This window comes from Alosa sapidissima, chromosome 17 (genome assembly GCF_018492685.1).
Source record: "Alosa sapidissima isolate fAloSap1 chromosome 17, fAloSap1.pri, whole genome shotgun sequence".
In the NCBI taxonomy this organism is placed as follows: domain Eukaryota; kingdom Metazoa; phylum Chordata; class Actinopteri; order Clupeiformes; family Clupeidae; genus Alosa; species Alosa sapidissima.
This window is the reverse complement of record NC_055973.1, coordinates 3510340-3534274: the sequence shown is the minus strand read 5'-3', so window position 1 is coordinate 3534274 and position 23935 is coordinate 3510340. Positions and strand designations below refer to the sequence as shown.

General features: G+C 44.9%; 1 protein-coding gene across 12 annotated transcripts in view; it reads right to left on the bottom strand.

Moving 5' to 3' along the window:
* The window catches only part of ptprma (protein tyrosine phosphatase receptor type Ma), a 190291-nt gene that overhangs the window by 143110 nt on the left and 23246 nt on the right, over positions 1-23935 (bottom strand). For all 12 annotated transcript variants that reach the window (XM_042067078.1, XM_042067079.1, XM_042067081.1 and 9 more), the window contains exon 2: positions 6298-6420. In XM_042067078.1, the coding sequence (XP_041923012.1) occupies positions 6298-6420 (123 nt within the window). The remainder of the gene's footprint in view (positions 1-6297; positions 6421-23935) is intronic.

Here is a 23935-nt window from a genome sequence, read left to right as displayed (position 1 = left end):
CAGTGCAGTGCTCTGATGTACTTTGTGATAGCTAAGTGATAATTATGAGGCAGCTTCTTCGGTGGTGCACTGTAGTCCAATTAAGGGTCTCAAAGCCAGATTGTTGCCTGAAAACATTGGCAGGCAGAATGGGCGCCCATTTATCCATGCATATTAATAATAAGGAAAGGATCCAGCGTTTGCTTCCAAAGTCTCCTAATAGACTTCCTTTCTTTGTGCCCATTTTGCATGGTTGCTGAACGCCAAGGTGTGGGATTCATACGCAGAATCTAAATTTATATTCAGCATAGCACCTCCATTCAAGAACAGCAGAGTGGTTACTCTGTGAGTGGCGGCTGCCTATGGCTTCATATTTAAATATACACCAGGAGGTGTCTTTTTAGGGCCCGATCACTACTCTAGACCACACATGACAATCTTTTTTGGGCCAACATTGCAGCACACCAAAGCACACATAGACACATCCTCACATACACGTTACACACACACACACACACACTTATGCATTCACTTAAACACTCCACATACATACACATAGAGACAGAGAGAGACAAACACACACAAACAGACACACACTAACTGAAAAGGTCGGTGTGACAGCACAATGGCTTTTTCTGCCACTGCGTTATCGCAAGGGTCCACATGAAAGACAGAGTGTGTACAGCCAAACTGCATCTTTGACTTTATTTATTTTGGAGCAGCTGTGTTTGCCCTGATAACACGGCATATTTTTGAAATATTAATAAGCTGAGCGTTCCCAGCAGGGGACCGCCTGTATCGCAATTTGCCCTGCGATTCAAGAACGCGCACGTGTGTGCGTGTGCGTGTGCGTGTGTGTGTGTGTCTCTGGCTCGAGCCACGTCTTCTGGCCAGGTACCAGAGGGCCGCCTCTTCTGTTCCGCAACTGCCTTTCACCCTTTCCGCGTGCAAATGAAGTGATGTTTTACGGTCGGAGCGAATCGAGTGTGGCGAGAGGAGAAGAGAGGAGAGCAGAGGAGCCAGAGAGAGTGAGAAAGAGAGAGAGAGAGAGAGAGAGAGAGAGAAGGAGAGAGACGTGCTATGCTGCCATGGTGTCGCCGCCGTGCCTCCTGTTTATGGATGCGGGTGTGACGGATACGCATTGCATCCCACGAGCTCCGAACAGAATTCAAAGCAGATCATTCAGCATTGGGGGAGCCAGGGCGTTTGAAAAGAGATTTATTCCCCTCGTCTTTTCTCTGCTCGTGGCGTGCACCAGAGATATGAGCCTTGTAACTCCATAGGCCTCCAATTTAATTCGGTGTAACAATGTTTGGAGGCATCCTACATTTAAACCACCCAACAAAGATCCACACAATATGGCTGCATTTTATCCACTAGACATTGACATCAATGCAGTAAACCTTAATAATGCTTTAAATTCTTTAACCTCAGATTAACCTATAAAATATAATTAATAATGGGCTTTTGATTTTGTCCAAACAAAAACCCTTTAAGTCTACTTCTTCACAGAAGGGGCTTATAGTTAGAGACAGAGAAGCTACAAAAATGCAACCGTGTGCATGTGTACGACCAAAAATAATAATATTTCCAAAACCCTGGAAAGAAAGCAAACATTCTTTGACTGTGAGTCTTTTCCACATTCATTTGCGGTGTGTGTTTATTGACAGTCCACCCACAGCCTCCACAGTGACCAGCGTGCCAGAAGCTGAGGCAGCGTGCTCTGAAAGGGGCTCTTCTTTTCACCGGCTCTTGGAAAAAAGGGGGGAATTAGAAGACAGATTATTGTTTTTCGGGGACAAGGAAGCACGCTCTCCTGCAGATGGTGGTGGTAGAGGTGGAGGATGACTGGGTAGTGGTGGTGGTAGAGGTGGAGGATGACTGGGTAGTGGTGGTGGAGGGTGGGGGGGGCAACATCACCAACAGGTTCATTGTCTGGAGCGAGGTCGCTCAGCGAAGGAGCATTTGCAGTGACCATGCTGTGTCATCGCTTTAGGCCCACGCTCGGAGTGGGCGACGGCAGCTGGGTCTCAGTTCACTTTTAGATCACACGGCGGAGCACAGTGACGGTGACAGCCATGTGTACGCAGTGTCACAACATGGCGACAGGTGTCCCTGGGGGCCCTAAATCACTGATAAGTCCAGGTCACGGCAGCCATTTCCCCCTGTAAAAGATACACTAACCTAGAATAACTGCGCATATCAGGAAGCTATTGCTAAATACCTTTCACTGGCACGGTTGGCAGGTAGTGAAATTAATTTTAGACATTCAGCTGCACAGTTGTTTATTTTAGTTCAGGTCCGGGCCATTCCTTAGATAACAAGCAGGCCTGCTTTGAGAGTCGCAAAGGTCACCTACGAGCTGAACACACATCTGAGAGTCATCAGAAGGCTAATGCTACGTAAACAATAAAACCAGCGTCATGTGGGACTGTTCCCATGAGCATGTGGGGAAGTTACTATCTGCAGTGCAATTCGATGTGACAGCAGAGTCAGCCTTAGCATAGAAAGCAGATTTTTACCCTGACCTTGCTATACACTGTCTAAAATGCTAATTGTATTATGCAACACTGGAACAACATGTTAGTCATCGCAACGAGTTTCGCTCTTTTGATCTGTGTGCTGTTCTCTGTTATGACTTCCATGAGACTGAGCTGGGCACTTAGACTCAACTTAAACACTCTTCGCACTGCTCATTGATATACACTAGGGGACCTACACATAATCATGTCATACATACTCTCCATTCCTCATAGGCAAGATATTCTTGCTCTCACAAACCTTATTCACTTACTTCACATCTAACATCCACACCGACACCCACACACACACACACACACACACACACACCCACACAAGCACACATACACCATTAGTTGTGAGACAACTCTAGCATGGGTTCATGAGTGAGTTGGTTGTGAGAAGCTGGTTGGACACTGATGGATGAGTGGCAAGCCAACGCACTCATTGCACTGATAATCACATTTTGGAATGAGTTCCTCTTTCCCCAGTGAAATGATACTCGGCCGTGTAATGCACATGAAGCTGTTACAGAGGAAATGTGGACGCCTCCCGCTTCCCCACTTAGTCTCCAAACAGCGCCACTACACAGACACAGACACACACACAGAGAGAGAGAGAGATAGAGAGAGAGAGAGAGAGAGAGAGAGAGAGAGAGATACACACCTTTCAGGGGAGATCCCACAGATTCAAATATGCCCTATTCATTTGTCAACTGAAGAGAGGAGTGGGTGAATGTGGAGCTATTGGCCATCTCCATTAGAGTCATCCTTATTCCACACGCAGGGAATGGCTACCTCCATCGGGTCCTCACACTGCCTTCACTGAAATAGTTTTTTTACTGGCTCCTATTTGATCACTGATCTGAAGGGGGGGGGCGCTATGCTCTTAACATTTAGCTCAGACAGAAGGCTGCTTTCTTTTTTCGTTTTCTTCTCATCAAGACCAGTGCCAAAGTTTCATCAAAGATTAATGGCGGACATAAACACTGTAATAAGTGCGAAACTGCATTAACCATCCAGGAACAATAAAGGCTCTCTGAAACTTTGAGGCTCTCCCCGGTCTCTTGATAACATTATGGGCTTGTTACAAACAGCTCTCAGTCAATCTCAGGCCTTTAATGGAGAAATGGGAGCGTCTGGATTTACTGCGCTATCAACTCTGATTGGCCGGCGGATCTGGCAGAGGGCACCAGAACTCCATCTTGCTACTTGAATAAAGAAGAAACTAATTTCCTACTGTGGGTGGATCAGGGCAGTTAGTCACTGGTGGTTTCCAGTGAAGAGTCTACACCTGTTTACATGTGAGGGAGGCCAGAGAATGCTTTGAAGTTGTCATCCCCACCCCAGCCTTGCCTCAGCGTGTGACTGTGCTGCTGTAATCTGATACAGACACTCGACGTGCTGCTGAGAGACCCACCCATTCACCAGGCCAGAGTGCACTGGGAAGGATGAGCTCATCCAGACAGACTGGAACTCCACTTCAGTGACTCCAGAATTATCTGGCAGAAACCACGGGGTCAGATTAAAGAGTGAAGGGACAGAAAAACAAACACAGAGTTCACTATAACGTGACACAGCCACTTAAAATCCATCCTTCAAGGAGAGATTCATCCACAAAGACGTAGTCATAGCCATGCTGTAACATTACTGAGTCCCAAAGTCTTCCTCGGAGACATTAAGAGGCAGATGTCAGAGGCAGAGGCATGGTTGCCACGGTGGAATAAGCCCCCCACACCACACCCATCCACACGTCTCCTCCCTCTCTTTCCCTAGGTCCTTCTAAGCACTCTCAGGCAGAGCTCGTGTGATTGGTAATGAAGCCGGCGGACAGGCTGTAATCAGGGGGCTAATGCCCGGTGAAAGCAGTACAACAGCGGCTGTCGTCTCCAGGCAGGGAGCTAATCGCATGAGGCCGAGAGCCTGCTCTGCGGGAGGCGTGAGTGGGGGTCAGGGTACCTTTTTTTCTCCTTTTCTTCCTTTGATGAGAACCCGGCAGCTGAGGACGTGAAAGCAGTACACTATGCAACACACTGCACAATCACATCACCCTAAGAAAAAGCGCTAACTCCGGACTAAATCAAACACACTTTTGAATTGACCTACCGCACAGTCCCAACGGGGAAAAAATGGCTCATGATTGCTGTCGATGCTAAGAAATGGGACTGCAAAAGCATCGATTATGGGGAGCGGGAAAATAAAACTCACTTCCATTACAATGCCTCGCCTCCCAGTCTGTGCCTGCCAAGTCGGCCTTTAAAGATTGTCAACGTCTGTCTAATGGAGGGAAACAAAGAGGTTTTTGATTCAATGCAAGGTCTGAGCAGCCGTCATGTGGGGCATAAATCACTGTGCGCTATTTGAGTCAGAGGGATGCGTAATGGCAGGGTTTTTTTCTGAACGAGGACAGGACGAGCGTCGTTTTGACTAATTGCTCTCAATTCAGGCAATCAGACAGAAACAGCTTTTCCGAGTCATCAGAACGCTCCTGAGACCTGAAACAATATTGCCCATTCTCATGCAAATGTAGGTCTCGCTCCAACAGGACTGGCACGGATGCAACACAGCAGAGACAACGCATTAAACACGGGGCGAAGCGCAGCCGTGTAGGTCGGTGCCCTTCCGCTGAGCCAAGGTTTAACCTTCTCTGGCCTCTCCCTTGAAGCGACATAAATCAATTCTCTGCAAAAAAAAGTAAACACACGCCCCACCTCCCCACCCCCTTCCCTTCCTTCTCCTCTGTGCTCCCATTGTCAGGTAATTTCTCAGGGAAGCCATTGGAGGCAAGCCGGTGGAGGCAAGATGAAATTAGTGGGTCGTCTGCAATTAATTCCAGCCCTGTCACTGATAGCCGGATGAGGGCTACTCGATGCACCAGTTAAGCGTGATTGCGCATAAGATTTAAGAGCAAAGCCGTGGCCAGCAAATCAAAAAAGAACAAAGTTTAATAGCTGTGCTGCAAAGTGCATTTCATGTAGACAGTCATTATAAAAGAGCCAATTGCTAAAATATCCCTCATCCAAAGCAATCCAGAACCATCTGCCTTGTTCATTTAATTTACTTCAGGCCAATAAAACAGCTATAATATTATTTATAAATAAGCTATTACTTAAAAATATATTGGTTAAGAATACGACTGTATAACCATGCACTGCACTTAGTCAATGTCTTTCACACCAGCGTGTCTTTGCATATACACATTTATGAGCATAAGAGACTGAGATAATGATTTTCACTTATAGTCAGAAGCATTGTGCTGCCCTTTTGTCCACATGAAACAACACCCACATAACAAGGCAAGAGGAGGCCGCCAACAAGGTCATAGCGGTCACTATCACAACAACATTTATCAACAACGGAGCCACAATCACTGTCTGTGTCTCAGGAAGGATAATGAATTACAGGCCCCTACAAAAGAGACTTAACGAAAGAATGCGTCAAGACAGAGAATACAGGCCTGTGATGAGCATGGAATAAATCAGTTGCATTCTCCTTAGAGAATACATGAAACAGCAGACATGATTGGTCAATCATTTCAACATTGATGTTGTAATTGCCTTAGCAACAGTTTGATGACAAACTCTACTGCTAGCACACATGTTGCAATCTTTGACAATCTTCATTAACACTAAAGTGGATATAAGTTTAACAAAAATAACAAAATAGCTATGCTATCTACGGTGGACTCCATCTCTACATACTGAAGATGCTGGACATTGGCTCCACATGGATATGTAAGGGTTAAATGCTTCAGTTAGCACTGTTGTCTGTGATGTGTGCAGTGTGTAATGTCACATACCGGATGGGACCCAGGGATCTGAAGAGGGTCTTTCCTTAGTGTTCCCCTGTTCCCAATCAAAGTCATCATCTTTGCCTTGACTGTAGCCGCAAGATGTGTATGGTCTTTCGAAGTTGCAGTCACCTGTAATAAAAAAAACAACAGAAAGATGTTATTGATACAATACCTTGTGTAACAGTTACATTATACCAAACAGACTTTAAAAGTAGGAAATAAGAGCAAAGCTTATTCTAACACAAAGCTACTCGCTGTTCCACAACAACTGCATCACACCACCACATGAACCTAAATGCTATGATATGACTTCAAACATGCCCTGTGAACTTCAACCAAAACACATTCCTTTACGCCAGGCTACTGTTACCATTCATAACTCCTCCAACACTAACCTGGCCAAGCCAAGCAAATTCAATGGCAAGTCGTTCTCTAAAATCAGCTTAATTAGTAGCAGCAGTAGTAACACCACCACCCACATCCTCATCATCATCGTGACTTTTAACCATTATCTGATTACCTCCATATTCTTTCACAAGGATTATTCTGAATAAACACAAGGCTTTCAACTTGACTGGTTTGACCAGGAATGCTTTTGTACATTTTTAAAAGAGCGACAAAGAGACAACTTGACAGCTCACACATTTGTATAACAAGAAGAGAAAGACAAGACCGTTTGAATGTAGGCTAGCTCAGTGCACAGCGTGAGGCTCTGTGAATGTGAATTGAACAAGAGATCAGAGACACAAACATCATGTGGGAGTAGGATGACTCCCACATATGCATATTTTTAAGATGGAAAGATGAATCTACACACTGTGTTACAGTATTTACTACCATTTCACACATATACTAAGGAGTGCTAGCTTTTGTTTTCCTTTATTATTTTGATACTCTGGATGCAAGTCAATTCCTTTAAAAAAAAAATTAGCTGTATAAATATATTTACTGACACCATAGGCTTTGACACCTTGTCAGAGAGGAGATGCGGTGACATGCGGATGCCTGTAATTTGCACACTCTTCTGGGGGAGAGAGCTGTCATCACCTGCATGCTGCCAGCGACTACAGCTCAGTGAGGATCAGAGAAGTGGTCCTTTTCTGACAGTGCTCTTTTTTCTGTCTTCGCCACCTGAGGTGATGCTCTGATCGCAATTGTTCTTAGGACTAGTGGTGCGTGCAATAGAGCAAAAACAATGCAGTCGATATTTGTTACTTTTCAGAGTAAGACTCGAAGAGACAGCTGAGCTACTTCTTATTCATTATAAAAATGTGCTCATTTTTTATCCTTTAGGCTCTATAAAGAGATTATGTCTAAACGTATGTCTGTATTATGCATAATTGCATAAACGTACACTGAATGCATAACTAAAACCTACATATAACACAAACCCAACCGTGGAGGGAAAGTCATGATTATGTTTACTATGGCATCGCACTGTGTAATGCAAGCCCATGCACTTTTAAAATGAGAGACATGCACAGGGGTATTCATGTAGGATTATAAAGGCACAGTTGCTCATTCCCCATGTGTATGTATAGCGTATGCTAGGCAGAGGCAGAGGCCAGTGTGTGGCCTGTTTTGTCTTGTGCGTCACCACAGTGATGGGTCTTTTGCTAAGCGCTATCAGCCACACTAGGCCCCCGCTTCGCTCCAGATACAATCAATTTAGAGCGACTCGCTGGATGCCATTAGAAATCCACATAGGCAGAAAAACGCTGTTTAAGGAAACAGATGGAGTGACTATGCACACACACACACACACACACACACACACACACACACACACACACACACACACACACACACAAACACAACACACAGGCATACACATACATAGACAAATACATATGGCCTCTCTTCCACATACACAGAAACACACGCACACACACACACATACACACACACACACACACACACACACACACACACACACACACACACACACACACACACACACATGCACACACACACACACACAATGAGGTGCTCTTTTTGTCCGACGGGAGATCTCCTCGTGGTGTAATTTTAATAATTACCTGGGAGTGAGGAGATGAGATAGAACCCCCCCACTCTCCCTTATCGCTCGGCCCAGGCCCTGTTCCAGGCTTCCCACCGCGTCTATCCCGAGATCGCGCCAACTTCCCTCATCACTCCCAGGGTTAAGATTACCACACCGCATGATTGCATCTCAACAAGGGGCACATAAACACACTTTCTCTCTTTATTTTCCTGACTGGAGGGATGCGTGGGCTTTCTTCTCCTTCTACTACACATTCCCTCTGGTACACAGACAAGAACAGAGAGAAAGAGAGAGCGAGAGAAGGAGCGAGACTTGAGACACATAAGGGATTCAGTCTCTGAGCTTTTTTGATAGCCAACAAAAACACTCCTGTGTGTGAGAGAGAGAGAGAGAGTGAGAGAAAGCTTTGAGACGAAAGATGAATTTAAAGAAAACTATCTTTCTATGTCAAGAGAGGTGGTTCTTGAGTCTGTGCAATAGGCTAATATGCCATTTGGGAGAGTCTGTGTTTAAAGATGGGGATTCACATGTAGGCAGAGGCTCTTTATGACTGAGTCTGTGGGAGTGGACCACTCTTATTGATTCATCAATGTTATCCACTTTGGCACCACAGATATAGCCAGTGGGCCGGCCAACACATTGATAAACGCCTAGGCAGTAAACAGCCAATGTCCACACTGTGCCAAAGCCAGAGCATTAGGATGTAGCTTGTCCCAAACGCTGGCCTTACCTCAAATAAACAGTCAATGGGCAGTTCAGTTCAATCAATCCTTAATACAGCCAAAATGGTCATGGGGCTAAATGTGCGAAGATAGATCTTTCCATCTTGCTGGCGATGTGCATTCGCAGAGTGGCCTGGCAGCGCTCCAGCCAACGGCCTGTGTCTGCTCTGGTGAATACTTCATTAAAGCCTGTGTATGGATGCTCTGCTGAAGACACTGATATACACTCGCTGTGACATTTTGGGTTTTACATGAAAGGGCCTTGAGGAAGGCTTTCTCGGCCCCTCTCCTCTCTCTCACTCTCTCGCTATCTCTTACCCATCAATAGATGCTTCCCTGTCATCTTTTTTCTCTTTCAAAAAACACACAAACACACCAAACAAAAGCAACTCGAGCGCTGGAACAAGGTTTTGCTTGTAAATATTTTAGATGGTTCCAACAAGAGAGGTGTCATGGTCTTTCTGTGCTGGCACATTGTGCATTTTTAAAAATCTTGTCTTTCTTTTCCAAAGCAATCAGCCACTGGCCACAATCAATATCTTTCTCACTATACTCATACGCAGTTGGTTTCTCCACAACATTTTCAAGTCCAACTATAAAGGCCCATACAGTCTATGTAAAGGCCCATACAGTCTATGTAAAGGCCCATACAGTCTATGTAAAGGCCTTTTATTGATACACCCTCCACAGGGCTACATCCAGGCGAGCTGAAAATGTACTCAAGTGGGTTACTGTGGACTCTGCCTTGCCGTAAATTCCCAAATATAAATAATAATTTCTACATATATTTTGCACAATTTCCACAGCCCTGAGGTTAACACTGGGTGGTGGGATATCTACGGGATTTCTTTATCCTTCTGTCTGATTAAAGCATGATCTAATTTGGATTAATTGGGTTATTGGGCATGTGAAGGTTGTTAATGCTCACTCCAGCCAGAAGGTGTCTGTCAAGCTGAAATACGATGAACTATTAGCTCAAGCAGCTAACATTAGTTTACAACATTACTGTTAAATGAAGACGTACAACTGAATTAACCTATTTGTCCGGGTCAGTTGACAAACAAAGAGAAAATGCCCACTCATTGATATTTAATCGGTTAGTCTTTTAACTGCATTGCCGTTCCTATGTTTAATTTTTTCCCCCAGAAAATCACCAGATCCTTAGACATAGTAAGAATTAATTATTCAAATGCACCAGTTGTGTTAAGTCATTGTTTTGCCTTATCCTCTTGAGCAGGCACAAACGATGCCCTCCTGTCTAGCTGTAAACCGTGCACCATCTTCAGTGAAACAACTAACCGATCGAGTCCTCAGCAATGGAGATGTGTGTGTGTGTGTGTGTGTGTGTGTGTGGTGCGGGATGCAGGGTTGTGTCCCTGGCCAATTCTGCAATTACATGCCCTCTAACATGTCCCATTTTCCCAGGCTTGGAAAGCCTCAAGTGTGCGTTTTCATCTGGCTGTGCCCTCAGTGGTCCTGAGCGTGCCCGTTATGAGCGCCTTGTCTTCCTCCTGCTCCCCAGCGGACTGGGAGCCACAAAAGCAATCTCAGGTCATTTAAAACCCCACGCCTGCTATCTCTGAACGCCCCCCTCCCCCCTTCCCCAAGCACACACACACACACACACACACACACAGATACACACACAAACAAACACACACTGTGCTGCAATGGAGCATCCGAGCTGTCCAGGATCCCAGCACTAAGTCGGTTTGAGACTGAAAGAGCCCGTGCTTCAGCCAGAATCTTATTTCTCTTATTTATCAGCTGGCTTACTACCTAGAGTTCCACTTAGCCCTTCTGGATTGCCTTGTCTGAATGGTCCAGTTAAAGGAGCTTTGGGGGAATTCATCAAAGGATTGCCAGTGGTCTAACTCCATGTCAATCATGGATGGAGAGACATAAAGTTTACGTTTTCTTTCTATCTTTAAAAGAGACAAACGAAGCAATACCTCTGTTCTGTAGCATATCAGACATCAGTCTTTTAGCACAGTTTTTTGTCCAGTGCTCTTATATTTTAAAGATGGAGACTATTTAGACAAGCAGCTACGAACAATTAATGTTTCAAAGAGCAGTGGAACTCTAGGAATGTAATCTATGGGGCCCTTTTTAGCACCACACTATTTAAACCAGGCTATATTTACACCTTGCACTAACAAGCAACGTGTATCTTATCTCACCCTATCTCATCTGTGTTTGGAAAAGCAAGGTGTAAACACACACAGCATGCACTGTGATCAGAGCGTAATCGGATCAGGCCAAGGTAGTCTGGCTCGCTCTGATCACCTCTTAAGCAGGTGTTAACACAATCCATAAGCATGACTCCGCAAGAACGGTATGATTTTCATATCGGTATAGTCATGCGATGAACACGAGATCCTATAAACAGTATGACAGAATACAGACAACATGAATGCATTATTAACGCATGGTGAAAGCACGTAAGGGAGGTCAGATCCTTTGTAATCTATATCGCTGCATACAGGATGCATGCAAGGTGTGTGGATGGAGTTTCCATCATACTGTCAACCAGCAAGCCTAGGCAGGGCAGGCAATAGAGGGCATCAGGAAATGACAAACAGGGAAGGCGCTGAAACAGGGAAGGCGCTGATAGGACTAAGGCCTATCAATCTCGATATTGATTTATTTATGACTCCTGAACTCAGGCTGTGAATGGTACCCCTTCCTGTCCTGGCATCTGCCACAACAAATGGAGTGATAACTCTCTTTGAGAGAAACAAACAAGCTTTCGCTGACAAACGGTGCTTTACCGCCTCATGATAATGTGCTCTGGCACGGCATCAAGGCATCTCACAAAAACCACAATGGGATCCCTGAGATGCCTCGCAAGCATGGCACAGCCAAACCACCACGATCTTACAGGATTTGGCCACCGCTTGGAGCCAGGAAATCATTCACGGAAAATATGTCTAAATGGACATGGCTCTTTGACATTATGAGTTCCACAACGTTATTCCGTCTGGCTCTGGAGGCTTTAATCTAAGCGTCCAGGATAGTCTGACCCATCAAAGCCAGCAGTCTGTGATCAGACTCAGGCTCCAGGTCAGGGATTAAGATAATCCAGAAATAATTTAGGAGAACAAGGAGCCGGGGCTCCCAGGAGGATAAAAAAGAGGGTCCGCCCTCATTTTGAGCCATCAGACCAGCATGCCATGCTATACCATGCAATTTCCTCTTTTTATCGCACATTTTGCTGCCAGTTCCTGCAGAAACTCAAGGGCGAACTGTCTAATCAGAATTGAGCAAAACCACAGGCCACTGTTTTTCATGTATTATTATTATTTCTTTGAAATATCGGATTATATTTCTATATAAGTAACTATATATATATATAACTATTACGGTGCCTATTATTTTGGATGGTTGAATAGAAAAGTTGTTGTAGTTTCCAGAGCTGTTGTTATAATGCTACAATTCATCATACTTACACGCTGTGGTGCCTTTTATGTCAGAGGGGGGATGTTTTTCTTGTTCAGCGGACTGCCACTAATTAATGAGAGTCCACTTAACTCGCTGCACCGATCCCAGGAGTGCACACTAACTGTGATGCTTTGGGGGAAACAAATTCAAATCAATGAGGACAGCACGGTAGGCCCTTCAAAAATTCTCCCGCTAAGGTCTGCCGGAGCTCAAGCACCTCCCACTGATTCCTGCTAACCACCTCAAAAAATATCTCCTGGACAACTTAATCGTTAGGCCATCGACAGGAGCGCTCCACTATTCATGAGATCATTATTTAAGCATCAATAAGGGGATGTGCAGGATGTGCAGCACATTAAAGCGGCACTGTGGCCTCTGCAGTTTATACAGAGCCACTGACCCAGGGCACAGACCTAATTAATCATATCAAGCTCATATCGAGCCAGCTCGCTCAGCCAAGTCCAGATGGGTTCACTTTATGAACCAGGGAGACTACAGGTGCTCGATATCGCCCCATCCACTCAGCGGCCTGCCTGACTGCCTTGGAACTGTGGAACTGCACTTGAATTAGCCAAGCAACCATCCTCCTTACGGTAAAGCCCAAGGGGAATAGACATGACACACAAGGTGGAGGAACTCAATGGAATATACTCTGAACCAAAATGTTTCCCTGAATGACCTAAATAGGGGCTAGTGGATGCACTGTTGGGACAAGCTGATTTAGACATCACCTGCCACAATATGCTGGCTATGTCTTACTGTTGGAGATTGAGGGCTATTGGTACTCCACCAGTATTAAGGCCCACTTGGGTTGGTGCTTCCCAGTTGGTCTAAAACCTTCACAGTTCTCAGGTGTCTTTGTATCAAAGACAGTTATATACCACTTAGCTGAAATCATTACTTGGATCTTTAGAGGGATGAAGACCTCCACCACCACCACCACCACCTCCGAAGACAGAGGCAATTCAGCCAAAACCAACAGAAGGGAAGTCCAGGTGACCCAAACTCCAAAGATACACAACAAACAGGTGCCATTGAAGGAAGTGTCTGATTCCACTCATTCAAATATGGTGCTGGGCTGACAAAGAAACACAATCTCTCCAAACGCAGAGTGAATCTGCTCTCAGGCCATCAGACGATTCTCACTGACACACACTGAGTGAAATCAGCCAAGTGGAGTGATGCAAGTCAGGAACACAGGTAAGGGAAGTGTTCAACCGCATGTAACAGCCTCCTGTTTAAGAAGAGATAGCAGGAATGGCAGCTTCACATCATCTCGTTCATGCTTTTCTCTCTCTATCTCTGTTAAATTATGATCGATGCACGCCCGGGCAGACGAGGAGATTGGTCCGCAACGCTAACCCCGTCTATCTCTCCCTCCCTTCCTCAGTCACTCATAAAGCACTTCCAGTTAATAATCGCACCAGATCCGTCTCCATTTTTGCCAACTGACACGACGCAATTAGGATAAATCAGTGGCTCCGATCCCTGCCGTGCAGGAGGCCTCGCTATAAACCCTGCAGCGTGCAAGCGACAGGGAAAGAGCGAGCTATGTCGGGACGAGCGCACACTGATGATTGTGGCGCGCCACAGCTGTTGAACAACCGAGGGACAGCGGCAGGACAATGACTAATTACGCCACGCCAGAGCACCATTTCATGAGTGAGAGTCGCGAATATGGGGAACATGTGGTGACTTCATATTCTGTGGCTGGTAACAGCTGAGGTGTTGGCGTGCATTTACACATGGACGAATTAGAGGGGGGGGGGGGAGAGTCTATCTCTCAAGGGACCCCCTTGAAGCATCATTCAGCTGTGAGCAGTACCTCAGCGTGGGGTTTGCTGTGGACATCCGATGTTATATGTCTCTGCATATAATTATCATTTCATATTAGCAAAATAAAAACTGGTGAGCCATGTGCCTCCCTGACAGACACTACTGTCTGTTGTAACGAAAAAACAGCTGTGTAAATACTCAATGGCCATTAACTAACAGATAATACGGTGTTCAGTAAGTTGTGTTGGAAGTGTTTACGTGTTCTCATGATGAACGGTGTGGTTTTAGTAGGCTAAGCTTGCTGGGAGCTGTGCAGTGGGGGGAAAAAAGACTGAACAGTTCATCCTGTTTTGACTACGGAAAAAGTAAAGCCTGGGCATGTGCATCCACAGTACTGATGTTCCACCAGCAAAATATGACCTTGTCTCTGGCGTAGTGTGTATTGTATCCAGCATGCGACATGTGGTGGGTTTCCAGGAAGAGACTGAGCGAGGGAATGATCTGTTTTGACAGCGACTGTTATGTCACGGGCCGAGAGAGAGAGAGAGAGAGAGCACACTGGGGAGAGAGAAAGAAAAGTGAGCAGAGGAGAGGGATGAGATGGGAGAAATAAACAAATGGAAGGAAAAAGAAAAGGAAAGGACTAAAAATGGTGAGCAGAGGAGAGCAGGTGTCATTGTGAGAGAGAAAGGAGTCAAAGCAGCAAAAGAGGGCTCAGTGCTCCTACTCTCCTGTTCCTTCTCTTCTGCAGTCTAGACGTAGGACTCAGCAGCAGTCATTTTGAATATAAGTAACTCGGGGTTGAGAGAATATTTTGTCTCTCTCTGTTGGGTGCATTTCAACGATGCTATATTGGAGATGATATAATGGTAACCCTGTGAGAGCCTGAATCTGCCTTACTGAAAGGAGTTTTTCAAAAATAAGACTGAAGACATCTGCAGTACTAATTAATTTATCATGGTGGAAAATACAATAATAACTGAAAACTCACTTAACTCGTATTATGGGGAAGCAAGCAACACACAAATACACAGTGATTGTTGAGATAAAACATCATTAATTACTTTAGACTTACACTTTAGTGCAAAAATTAAAAATGAACAAACATTTAGATTTAGTCTTGAAATATTGTGTCCATGGATCACTTATACCAAAGGTTTCTATCTACTTCTGAGTGCACTGAGAGGACAGGCTGCTCTTCAGGGCCAGTACCCATAAGGCAATTCAATGACCTATTAATGGAATGAAATTCCTGAGATCAAGAGGGCAATGCACTATCCCCGAGTTCTCCTCGCCTGTCTGAGCCAGCATTATTTGGGGGCTGGAATGTGAGAGCTTCTTTTTTTCCCTTTCTATTTTTTTTTCTTATTCTTGGCAGAGCTGTTCATGGTTTCTCCCTTTTCTTCTGAGACATCAGGAAAACATCTCCTGACAAATGCACTTCACAGGAAGACCATAATAGCATGAGTATGAGGTATTTTCATGTGTTTCTTCATTTGAAGCCTGTACAGGTATACACTAGAACTGCATTACTTACAGTTATGCAATTTGGCAATCAGTAACACTTACAGGTGAAAGTATATGATACAAAGCTAAAGCATCTATTTTTCCAACTACTTAGTCTCGACAGGTTTCTAGCATGTTGCCATGGTTTCTAAGATTGTTATTGAGATGGGTTTTTGAAATATCTATCCAGAGTGGCACTCACTTTAAGGTTGTATAAAGTAGTTTCCTTTTAAACATTTTTTTTTAAAAAAAGGAGCAATAAAGACTCGACAGATGTGCCTCTGGATTTTATTTGTACCCAGTAAGCAGTAAGTTCCATCTGAATTTCATTGAGATGCTGCTATTTTTACCATGGTAATGTCTCAGAACAGAAGTAGGAGATGGGCCTGTACAAGGAATCCTTCCACTATTAGTATACAGAAGGCATCTCAAAAGGATGAATCGCAGCATATGAACAACCATCACATTCAACTCTAAATAAAGCCTTTTCACCCTGTTGCTAAGTGTGCATACTAAAACTTTGGGGGGAAAAAAAGAACGAAAGGAAAAAAGTACCCAGCAGCAAGCGAACACAACAATAACCCAGGAACAAAGACTTGGCAAGCATGTTGCACGCACATTTGTTCACCACATGCTGTCTATTTCACTTCGGAGGTCCTGAGGCTCCCTCCCTGCCCTACCTTTCCCCCCTCCTCCATCCCCACCTCTTCACTGTGTGCCATGCAACAAACAAGCCTAAACAAATCAACACGTTAAAGACACAGCGAGAGCAGCACAGAGCAGCGTAGTGCTGTCCCATACCCCCCCTTCTGCCTCGGCCTCCCTGTGGCTCTGGCGGTGCCAGGCGTGATGGATGTTTATTTTGGTCTGAACTGATTCACTACGTGGCGGCAGCTCAATATCGGGAGGCTCCAGAGATGATTTATTCCCGGCCCGCTCCCATTCGATTAGCCGCAGGCTTACAGTGGGGGCCAACGTGGGCTGTGTGTTTTTTTCTCTCTTTCTCAGTCTTAAATGAAAGGAGCGCTCTCACTTTCGCTCTCTCTCTCTCTCTCTCTCTCTCTCTGGTTGATTAGAGGCAGGTGGGTGGGTTTGGGACTGGGACGGAACCTCTCTGGCTCCCCTTCCTCTCCTCCTGAATAAAGAGAAAGCTACCCAGACCAGGGAGGCCAGGCCTCACCTCCATCCCTGATGCACCCACTCAAGTCAACGAGCTAGACAGAGCCAACCAAACTAAAGAGAGGAAGAGAGAGTGAGAGAGCGAGAGAGAGAGAGAGAGAGATGAAGGGGGAGAGAAAGGTACAGTGTTCCTCCAGTTTCCACTTTGCAGTGCAGCAGCCCACCACATCTCCTAACTCTAAGGGCCTAATTTGTCCAGACCTGCAGCTTTTCCTTGCCAATAGTTTTACCCTGTGGAATACTCTGCTGCAGGAGACAGGAATATTATGTTTGATCTCTCAATTGGGCAAGGCAAACAAAACCTTTAAAGGGCTCCATGGCCCCATTTTCAAGGATGCAGGGTGCACTTTTGTACATGGCACTATGTCAGATTGCCATGGAGTTATGCATATTGTAGACATGAAAAATGTTCAAATGGTCTAAAAAGGACAAATGAACAAATTCTCATGTTTAATACAGTATATATTAACAGAACAATGAGGTTATAATTTATATATTTTTCTTCAGTTATGAATAGAGAAACTACACAGAAAAAATAAGATCAATATTCTGTTTGGAGGCCACATAATATTCAGCAAGTTCTGGTCAGATTAATGAATCATCTGTAAAAGCGTTTTCAAAAGTTCTTGATTTTTTGTGAGAAAAGAAGAGAAAATAAAGCAAACCCTCGGTTCGCAATGCTATTTAATGCTGTTTCTCAAATGGACTATTATCAATATGCTGTTGTAAGGGGAAAAAGGCCCAGTTGGATGAGGAGAGAGCTGTGGACTCCAGATCTTTTTTCCAGCTTGGATGTGCTGACAACTGTGGTCAGCTTCAGCATAGTTTCAGCGCTTTTCTGGAGATGTGAAGAAGACCCTGCTGTTTCCCCGATTTTTAAACACCTCTTGATTGGAGTCCATGCTGCCTGTGTCTGTGGCACTTCCTCTGAATCCACATTTTTTCTCAACCCCCAAGAGGCCTTTAAACACCCTCTCCATTACAACAGAAAGGCAGGCAGGCAACCGAGCCCTGGTAGGCTGACCCCTTAGTTCCCAAAAAATGCCAAAATTCAATGAGAAATAATGACTGCACTTTGCCATAAAGCCAACTCAATAAAAAAAATGCTTTGTAATTTTCAAACAAGATTTCTGCAGAAAGAAAATGCAGGCTGTTTGTGTTTTAAAGCAGGTCTGACATGGATTCAGGTGAGAGAGAAGAAAAACTCCAAAATCTCTCTTGTGCACTTAGTACAATATCTTTATACCTGAAGTACATATGAACCAAATCCAACAGTAATCACGGAAAGCACAAATAGCGCCGAGAACAAATCTGTACAAGATGGGACTATAAGAACACAGCTTGAATAAGACAAAAAAGTTCACTTCAGTCCTAGGGCCCATATAAGGGCATGAAGGTCTTAAGTGTGCACACAATGTTCTTCAGACAATAAGACTGCTTAAGATATTAAGTCACAGCATCTTCTGACCCATTTCTATAACCATTATTTAGACTGATACCCTGACAGATAGCTTTCATATTATTAATCTACAATACAGAGTGGTCTAGTTTTGCCATTCTGCACTTAAATAGATTCCATCTCATTGCTCTCCTTGAAAAAGGATCTGTTTAAAGCTATTGGCAACATCTTGGCCAATCCTCAGGGATTATATTTGAGGATTAATGAAGGAAAGCAGCTTTCAGTGAAATATCGTTATAGCCTCAGAGCTGTCTTGTAAATTGTTAGATTGATGAAGTTTAATGTCAGTCAGTTTTTTTTCTTTTTTCCGATTTCTTTTTTCGCAGCAGAATGAAGCACCAGCGCTTTTTAAGGATGGCAAATTCTGGATAATCCTTTGCAGGAGAGCCTTGCCTGAGTCATATATAGTGTATTGTAAACAGACGGGTTTAATGTGCTAAGCATGGTGCCACAAAAGAGAAAACAGAGATTAAGGCTCATTAAACTATTAGCATGAAAGAAAGATGTGTTAGAGCATAAGAGATCTGAGCATATTTATGCGTGTTGCCATATTGCCATATAGATGCTGTAATGACAATTTGAATGAATGGCTTTCTTATGTCAAGCACCCTCAGTTTAATGCTCCTGGGTCCTAGGTGATAATACATGTATGTTGCCATACATGCATTTCAATACAACATGCATTTGAGCTTTAGGTTAGGTTAGGTTGGGATTAACAACATGGATTGATATGTGCTGGTTTACTTCATAAGTAGCCATATCCTATACATTTTTTTTAAATTAAATATAATATAATAAGGAACGTTATTACACATAACACGTTGGGCGTGCTGTTGGACTCTAGTATGAATAAATACGCAAATATCAAAAGACAGGTGTGACTGTCAAGATTTATTGCATTCTAAGGGAGACTCCACGAGCTGAGATGTTTAACACTTGTGCAGAGGTCAGGGGTACGGATGGGATCACAGGTTGAGTTGGGGTCAGGAACAGTTTGTACGTCCTGCTTGAACCCTCGGGGGAAGCTGCCAAAACATTTTAAGGGTCATCCTACAATAAACCCAAGAAACGTTCTTCCACGCATTATTCTTCTAAGGAAAGAATGTATATGTTTAATGAGGAATTATTCCTGGTCACTGCAACAGTGCATCCAAACAGCTAGCAGGACTCTGACCTAGTCCTAACCCATAACCCTAACGTTAGAGCAAACCACTCTTTGTGTTGGAGCTGTGGCAGATGTTTTTCACATCAAAGATCCACTGATTATACAGTATGAGGACATCACCGGACCACTCTGAACCTTCGCTAAGGCCTGCAAAATGTCTGCTTTAGCCGAAACACATGGCCTGCAGTCTCTCAGCATTAGCATAATCTATGCTAGCAGCACCAGAGAAAGGACCTTAAAATAGATCTAGCCCACTCCCTCAGAACTGTCTTTCTTTTGTTCTCCAGATGACACTGATACCCTACCGACCACCACCACCACCACCACCAAGCCCTATAACCATGTTAACCCACTCCTCCCTGACCTCCACAGCTCCTCCACCCTCATCTGCCACGCTATAGAGCCCCTATGGACAGCAGCTGGTCTGCCACCCCCCCACCTCCAGCCCCTCCCTGCCCAGCCCCACCACCAGAATGGTGGACAGAGACACCTAACTCCAAAGCAGTCAGGCCCAACTAAGACCTTCCCACCCCTATCCAATCACTCTCTAGCTCCACTTCAAAAATAACAAAAACCCTCCCTGTCCACCCATGCAGGAGGCTGGGTGCTCCTGAGCGACAGCCGGCCCTTCTGGAACATTAAGGCTGTGGCCCCCTCTTCAAAAGCCAGCCAGCCTCATAAATTCCCCGGCACCTGGTGTGAGAGAGCTTTTGGCGGTATTTAGCACTAGTGATTACTTCTGGGCGGCAGACAGGCCGGACTGTCTGAGAACGCCTCCTCTCTCTCTGTCTCTCTGTCTCCCCCTCTCTTTTTCTCTCTCTTTCTCTCTGTATTTAGACTTTGCACGTTTCCTCACAGTACTCCATTTACATACTCTATTTAAACTAAAGTAAACATTAGCACGTAGGTGTTGACTGAGATATGGGTCGCCACCATTGTTTGCACCACTGTACCGTAGAAAGGCATTTCTAACGCATGTGCCAAAGCAATTAGCCAACTCGACCGTCTAGACTAATTAACAACTTCAATGCAAACAACAAATGCAACCACCTGTATCCTGCAGAAGCTGAGGGGGAAAAAATCCTAATGAAATCTACACCAGTCATGTGACGAACTTACCAAATTGGCCATTTTATGCTAATGAGACTCACTTCAAAGCCCCCGTGGAACTAGTTTAAACAGACTAGACGAACAGCCAATCTCATCATGAAAGCCAAGAGCCAAGAGAACCAGTCCTTTCATGCAATTAAATAATCCCCATGATCAAGACAATGCAGTAAAGTGCAGTGCATTTTTGATGCTCTACCAAAGCAAGAGAATTTTGAAATGTCTAAACAGACAAAAGATGCTTTGTTGCTCTGCCAAGCACTTTTATGTGTGCTGTTATTCTAGAGGCAGCTGGTTTATAGCATTTTCATTATAGGCAATCCACAGATAAGATCCAAAAAGTAGCAAAACAAAAAAGGCATGTCAGAAAACACAAAGGGGCTATTCTTATGTTAGTCATTGCAAAAAAGAATCTCATCTTTCAATGGTGAAATAGAAAAAAGAGAAGGACTGGAAGTATGCGTACGCATACTGCAACCACTTGCTTCCATTCCATCATTCCCACAGACCTCTTCTTTTGACTGTTTATTTGATCCAGACATTGATAAGCAAGCGTCATATCACCACACCTACTAGTCATTGGGGAAATATGTTTCCTGTACAGGATGGCTACAAAATGTGCTGTGTGTGTGTGTGTGTGTGTGTGTGAATTCCTCGAGGCAATGCAGCTTGTACCATCCCCCAAAAATATTTTCACACCATCTCCATCCATGCCATTCCTCCCCTGTCCACTTGAAGGGTCAAGAGGAGTCAGAGTTCTCAGTTATCATCATCCTTCAATCCGAAAACCGAGACAGACACGCAACACACCACACCACACCACACCACAATAAACCTCACTGACGCAACTTTCCCTAACACATAATATTTCACACAACCCCAAACTTCAGTGGCCATGATGGATGATGTCACAGTGTAGAGCACTGATGACACATCTAAACCACAAAATGGCTGCCAGTGCCAGGCCTAAAGGAAGAGTCCAGGTGCTGCTCTTCACAACTTGTGACACATTTCCTTGAACCACTGGCTGGCCCATCAGCACATGTTGACTAGTCATTAGGTCACTTCTGGTCATTATTCCCCTGAAATCCGTTGGGACTGGGGTAGTCCACCTCTGCCCCTCCACCCACTCTCCTCCTCCCTGCACTCCCCCGCTACTAACCTCCTCCCTCTTGTGCCGCTGCTCCCTGTTTCCTGCCGATACTGCACCAGGGAGAACAGGAATGGAGGGAGGAAAAGGAAGAGAGAGGGGGGAGGAGAGGGGGGGCTGGTGCAGTCACGCAGGAAAATACCAGGTCTGAAAGAGAGGGCCGCCTCATTTTTCAGAGTGCGCGCAAAAACTAGTTAAGGGGGGGAGTCATTGCATAAACATCGGGTTAAATCAATTAAAAGTCAAGCCAAAGCAATTGCTCAGTGAACTGTTTATTCGAGTGATATATTTGCTTACATTGTTTCATAGAGAGCCACAAATTAAAAAGGGAGAGAAAAAAACGTTTGTCGTGAGACGTTTAGGTAGAACTGAGACAAAGAGTGCGGCAGCAACAAAGCTCTGATTTATGAATGCATGAGTCCACTCCCTGCAAACAGATAAGGAAACGAAAATGAGAAACGGCCTGGATGTAAGAGACCACTTAAGACGATCTGACAGGGGGAATGCGGAGATGAATATGTAATAGGCATGCTCTCTGATTAAATCTGGCCCCAGTAGGAGTCATTGAGGCGGGATTAAATTTCGCTAAATCCAGATGATCTTTAAGTAAAAGCATAAATTTGAACGAAGATTTGTGCGCTCTTGATCTGACCATCTGTGGCGCCAGGCTCGTCGCTGAAGCGCGGGAGGTCGGTGAATCACAAAAGCCATTTATTCCCCGCCACTCATAAATCCCCACGTATTTACTTTAATCGGCATTACAATTTTTCTCTTTAACGGACACATCTCCAAATTGTGGCTTCTCAGTATGGTAAACAAAGGGAGGAAGGAAATTGTGCTTCCTGGAGAAAACCTGATGGCCTTGCATGTACACACACACACACACACACACACACAATCCTGCCATGCAAACAATGACCCAGGCTGCGTTAATACAGGGTCACTGCTTGTAGCTCGCCGTTCCACCTTGCCTCGTTCCGTTTTTTCTCCCTCTCTTTTCCCATTGATTTGTTGACACTCGGTGACCGGTGCTACGTGCTGAGCAATTACCGGTCCCGCATCACCGTCAGCTCATTTCTATGCGATTATACCCCGCTCTTCACAACGGCTGGCTGCACAACAAAACCGCGCACCAGCCGAGCCTCCCGTGCTATGCCCGAGAGGGTGCTTACAACCTCAAGAAACTCATTTCCATAAACACCAACAGCAACAGGCAAAACAAAAATAAATAAATAAATAAATAAATAAATAAATAAGACCATAGAGAGAGGAATATATAATTGCATTATTTCAGGAGGACTGAGCATTATTAAGGGTCTCTTTGTAATTATCCGCTGCCACATAGTAATGTTTCTGGAGTGTCAGTGTTGACAGCTGATTGACTGTGACACCGCAATCACGGGTGACACCCGTTACCCTCGGCGACATCATCGGGGAGCGCTCGACGAGACGCACGCGCGATTGGGAGCAGATGGAACCGATGCGAAGTGACAGGCCCCAGCGCCGTGGAGACGGGATGCGGGCGGCGTTCCATCACATTCCCCCATACACACACACACACACACACGAGTCCAGCAATGCGACAGCCGATCGCCACTGTCAGCCCAGAGGCCCTGGGAACGAGTGACAGGGCTGGCATTTCGCTGGTGAGCCGGAGCGCGAAAGACGCAAAAGACAGCAGAACAGGTGGGAGACAGATAGGGATATGGAGAGAGAGAGAGAGAGAGAGAGAGAGAGAGAGAGAGTCAGGCAGGAAGCGAAGCTTATGTCTGGGCTCCAAACAATCCACCTCTGCTTCATCAACTTGTAAAAAAAAAAAAAAACACAAAACGTAAAATAGTAGTGCCAGACTGTATCAAACGTGTTGTTCATGAACTCGCACATTTCTGGACAGCGGCGCATGAGGACAAGTCTTTGAAATGATTATTTATAAGCAACAGAGAAGCCTGCAGGCACATCTGTCTCTGCTGAGCGCGTTCGACCACAGGCAGTCCACCAGTCCTGCTAGCACACTCCGGTGGGACGGGGAAAAAAACGTTTGAGAAAAGTTTCTGACTTCGCTTCCGGAAAACTTGGGAAACTTCTTCAGCTGACCCCAGTTGATGACACACCCTGA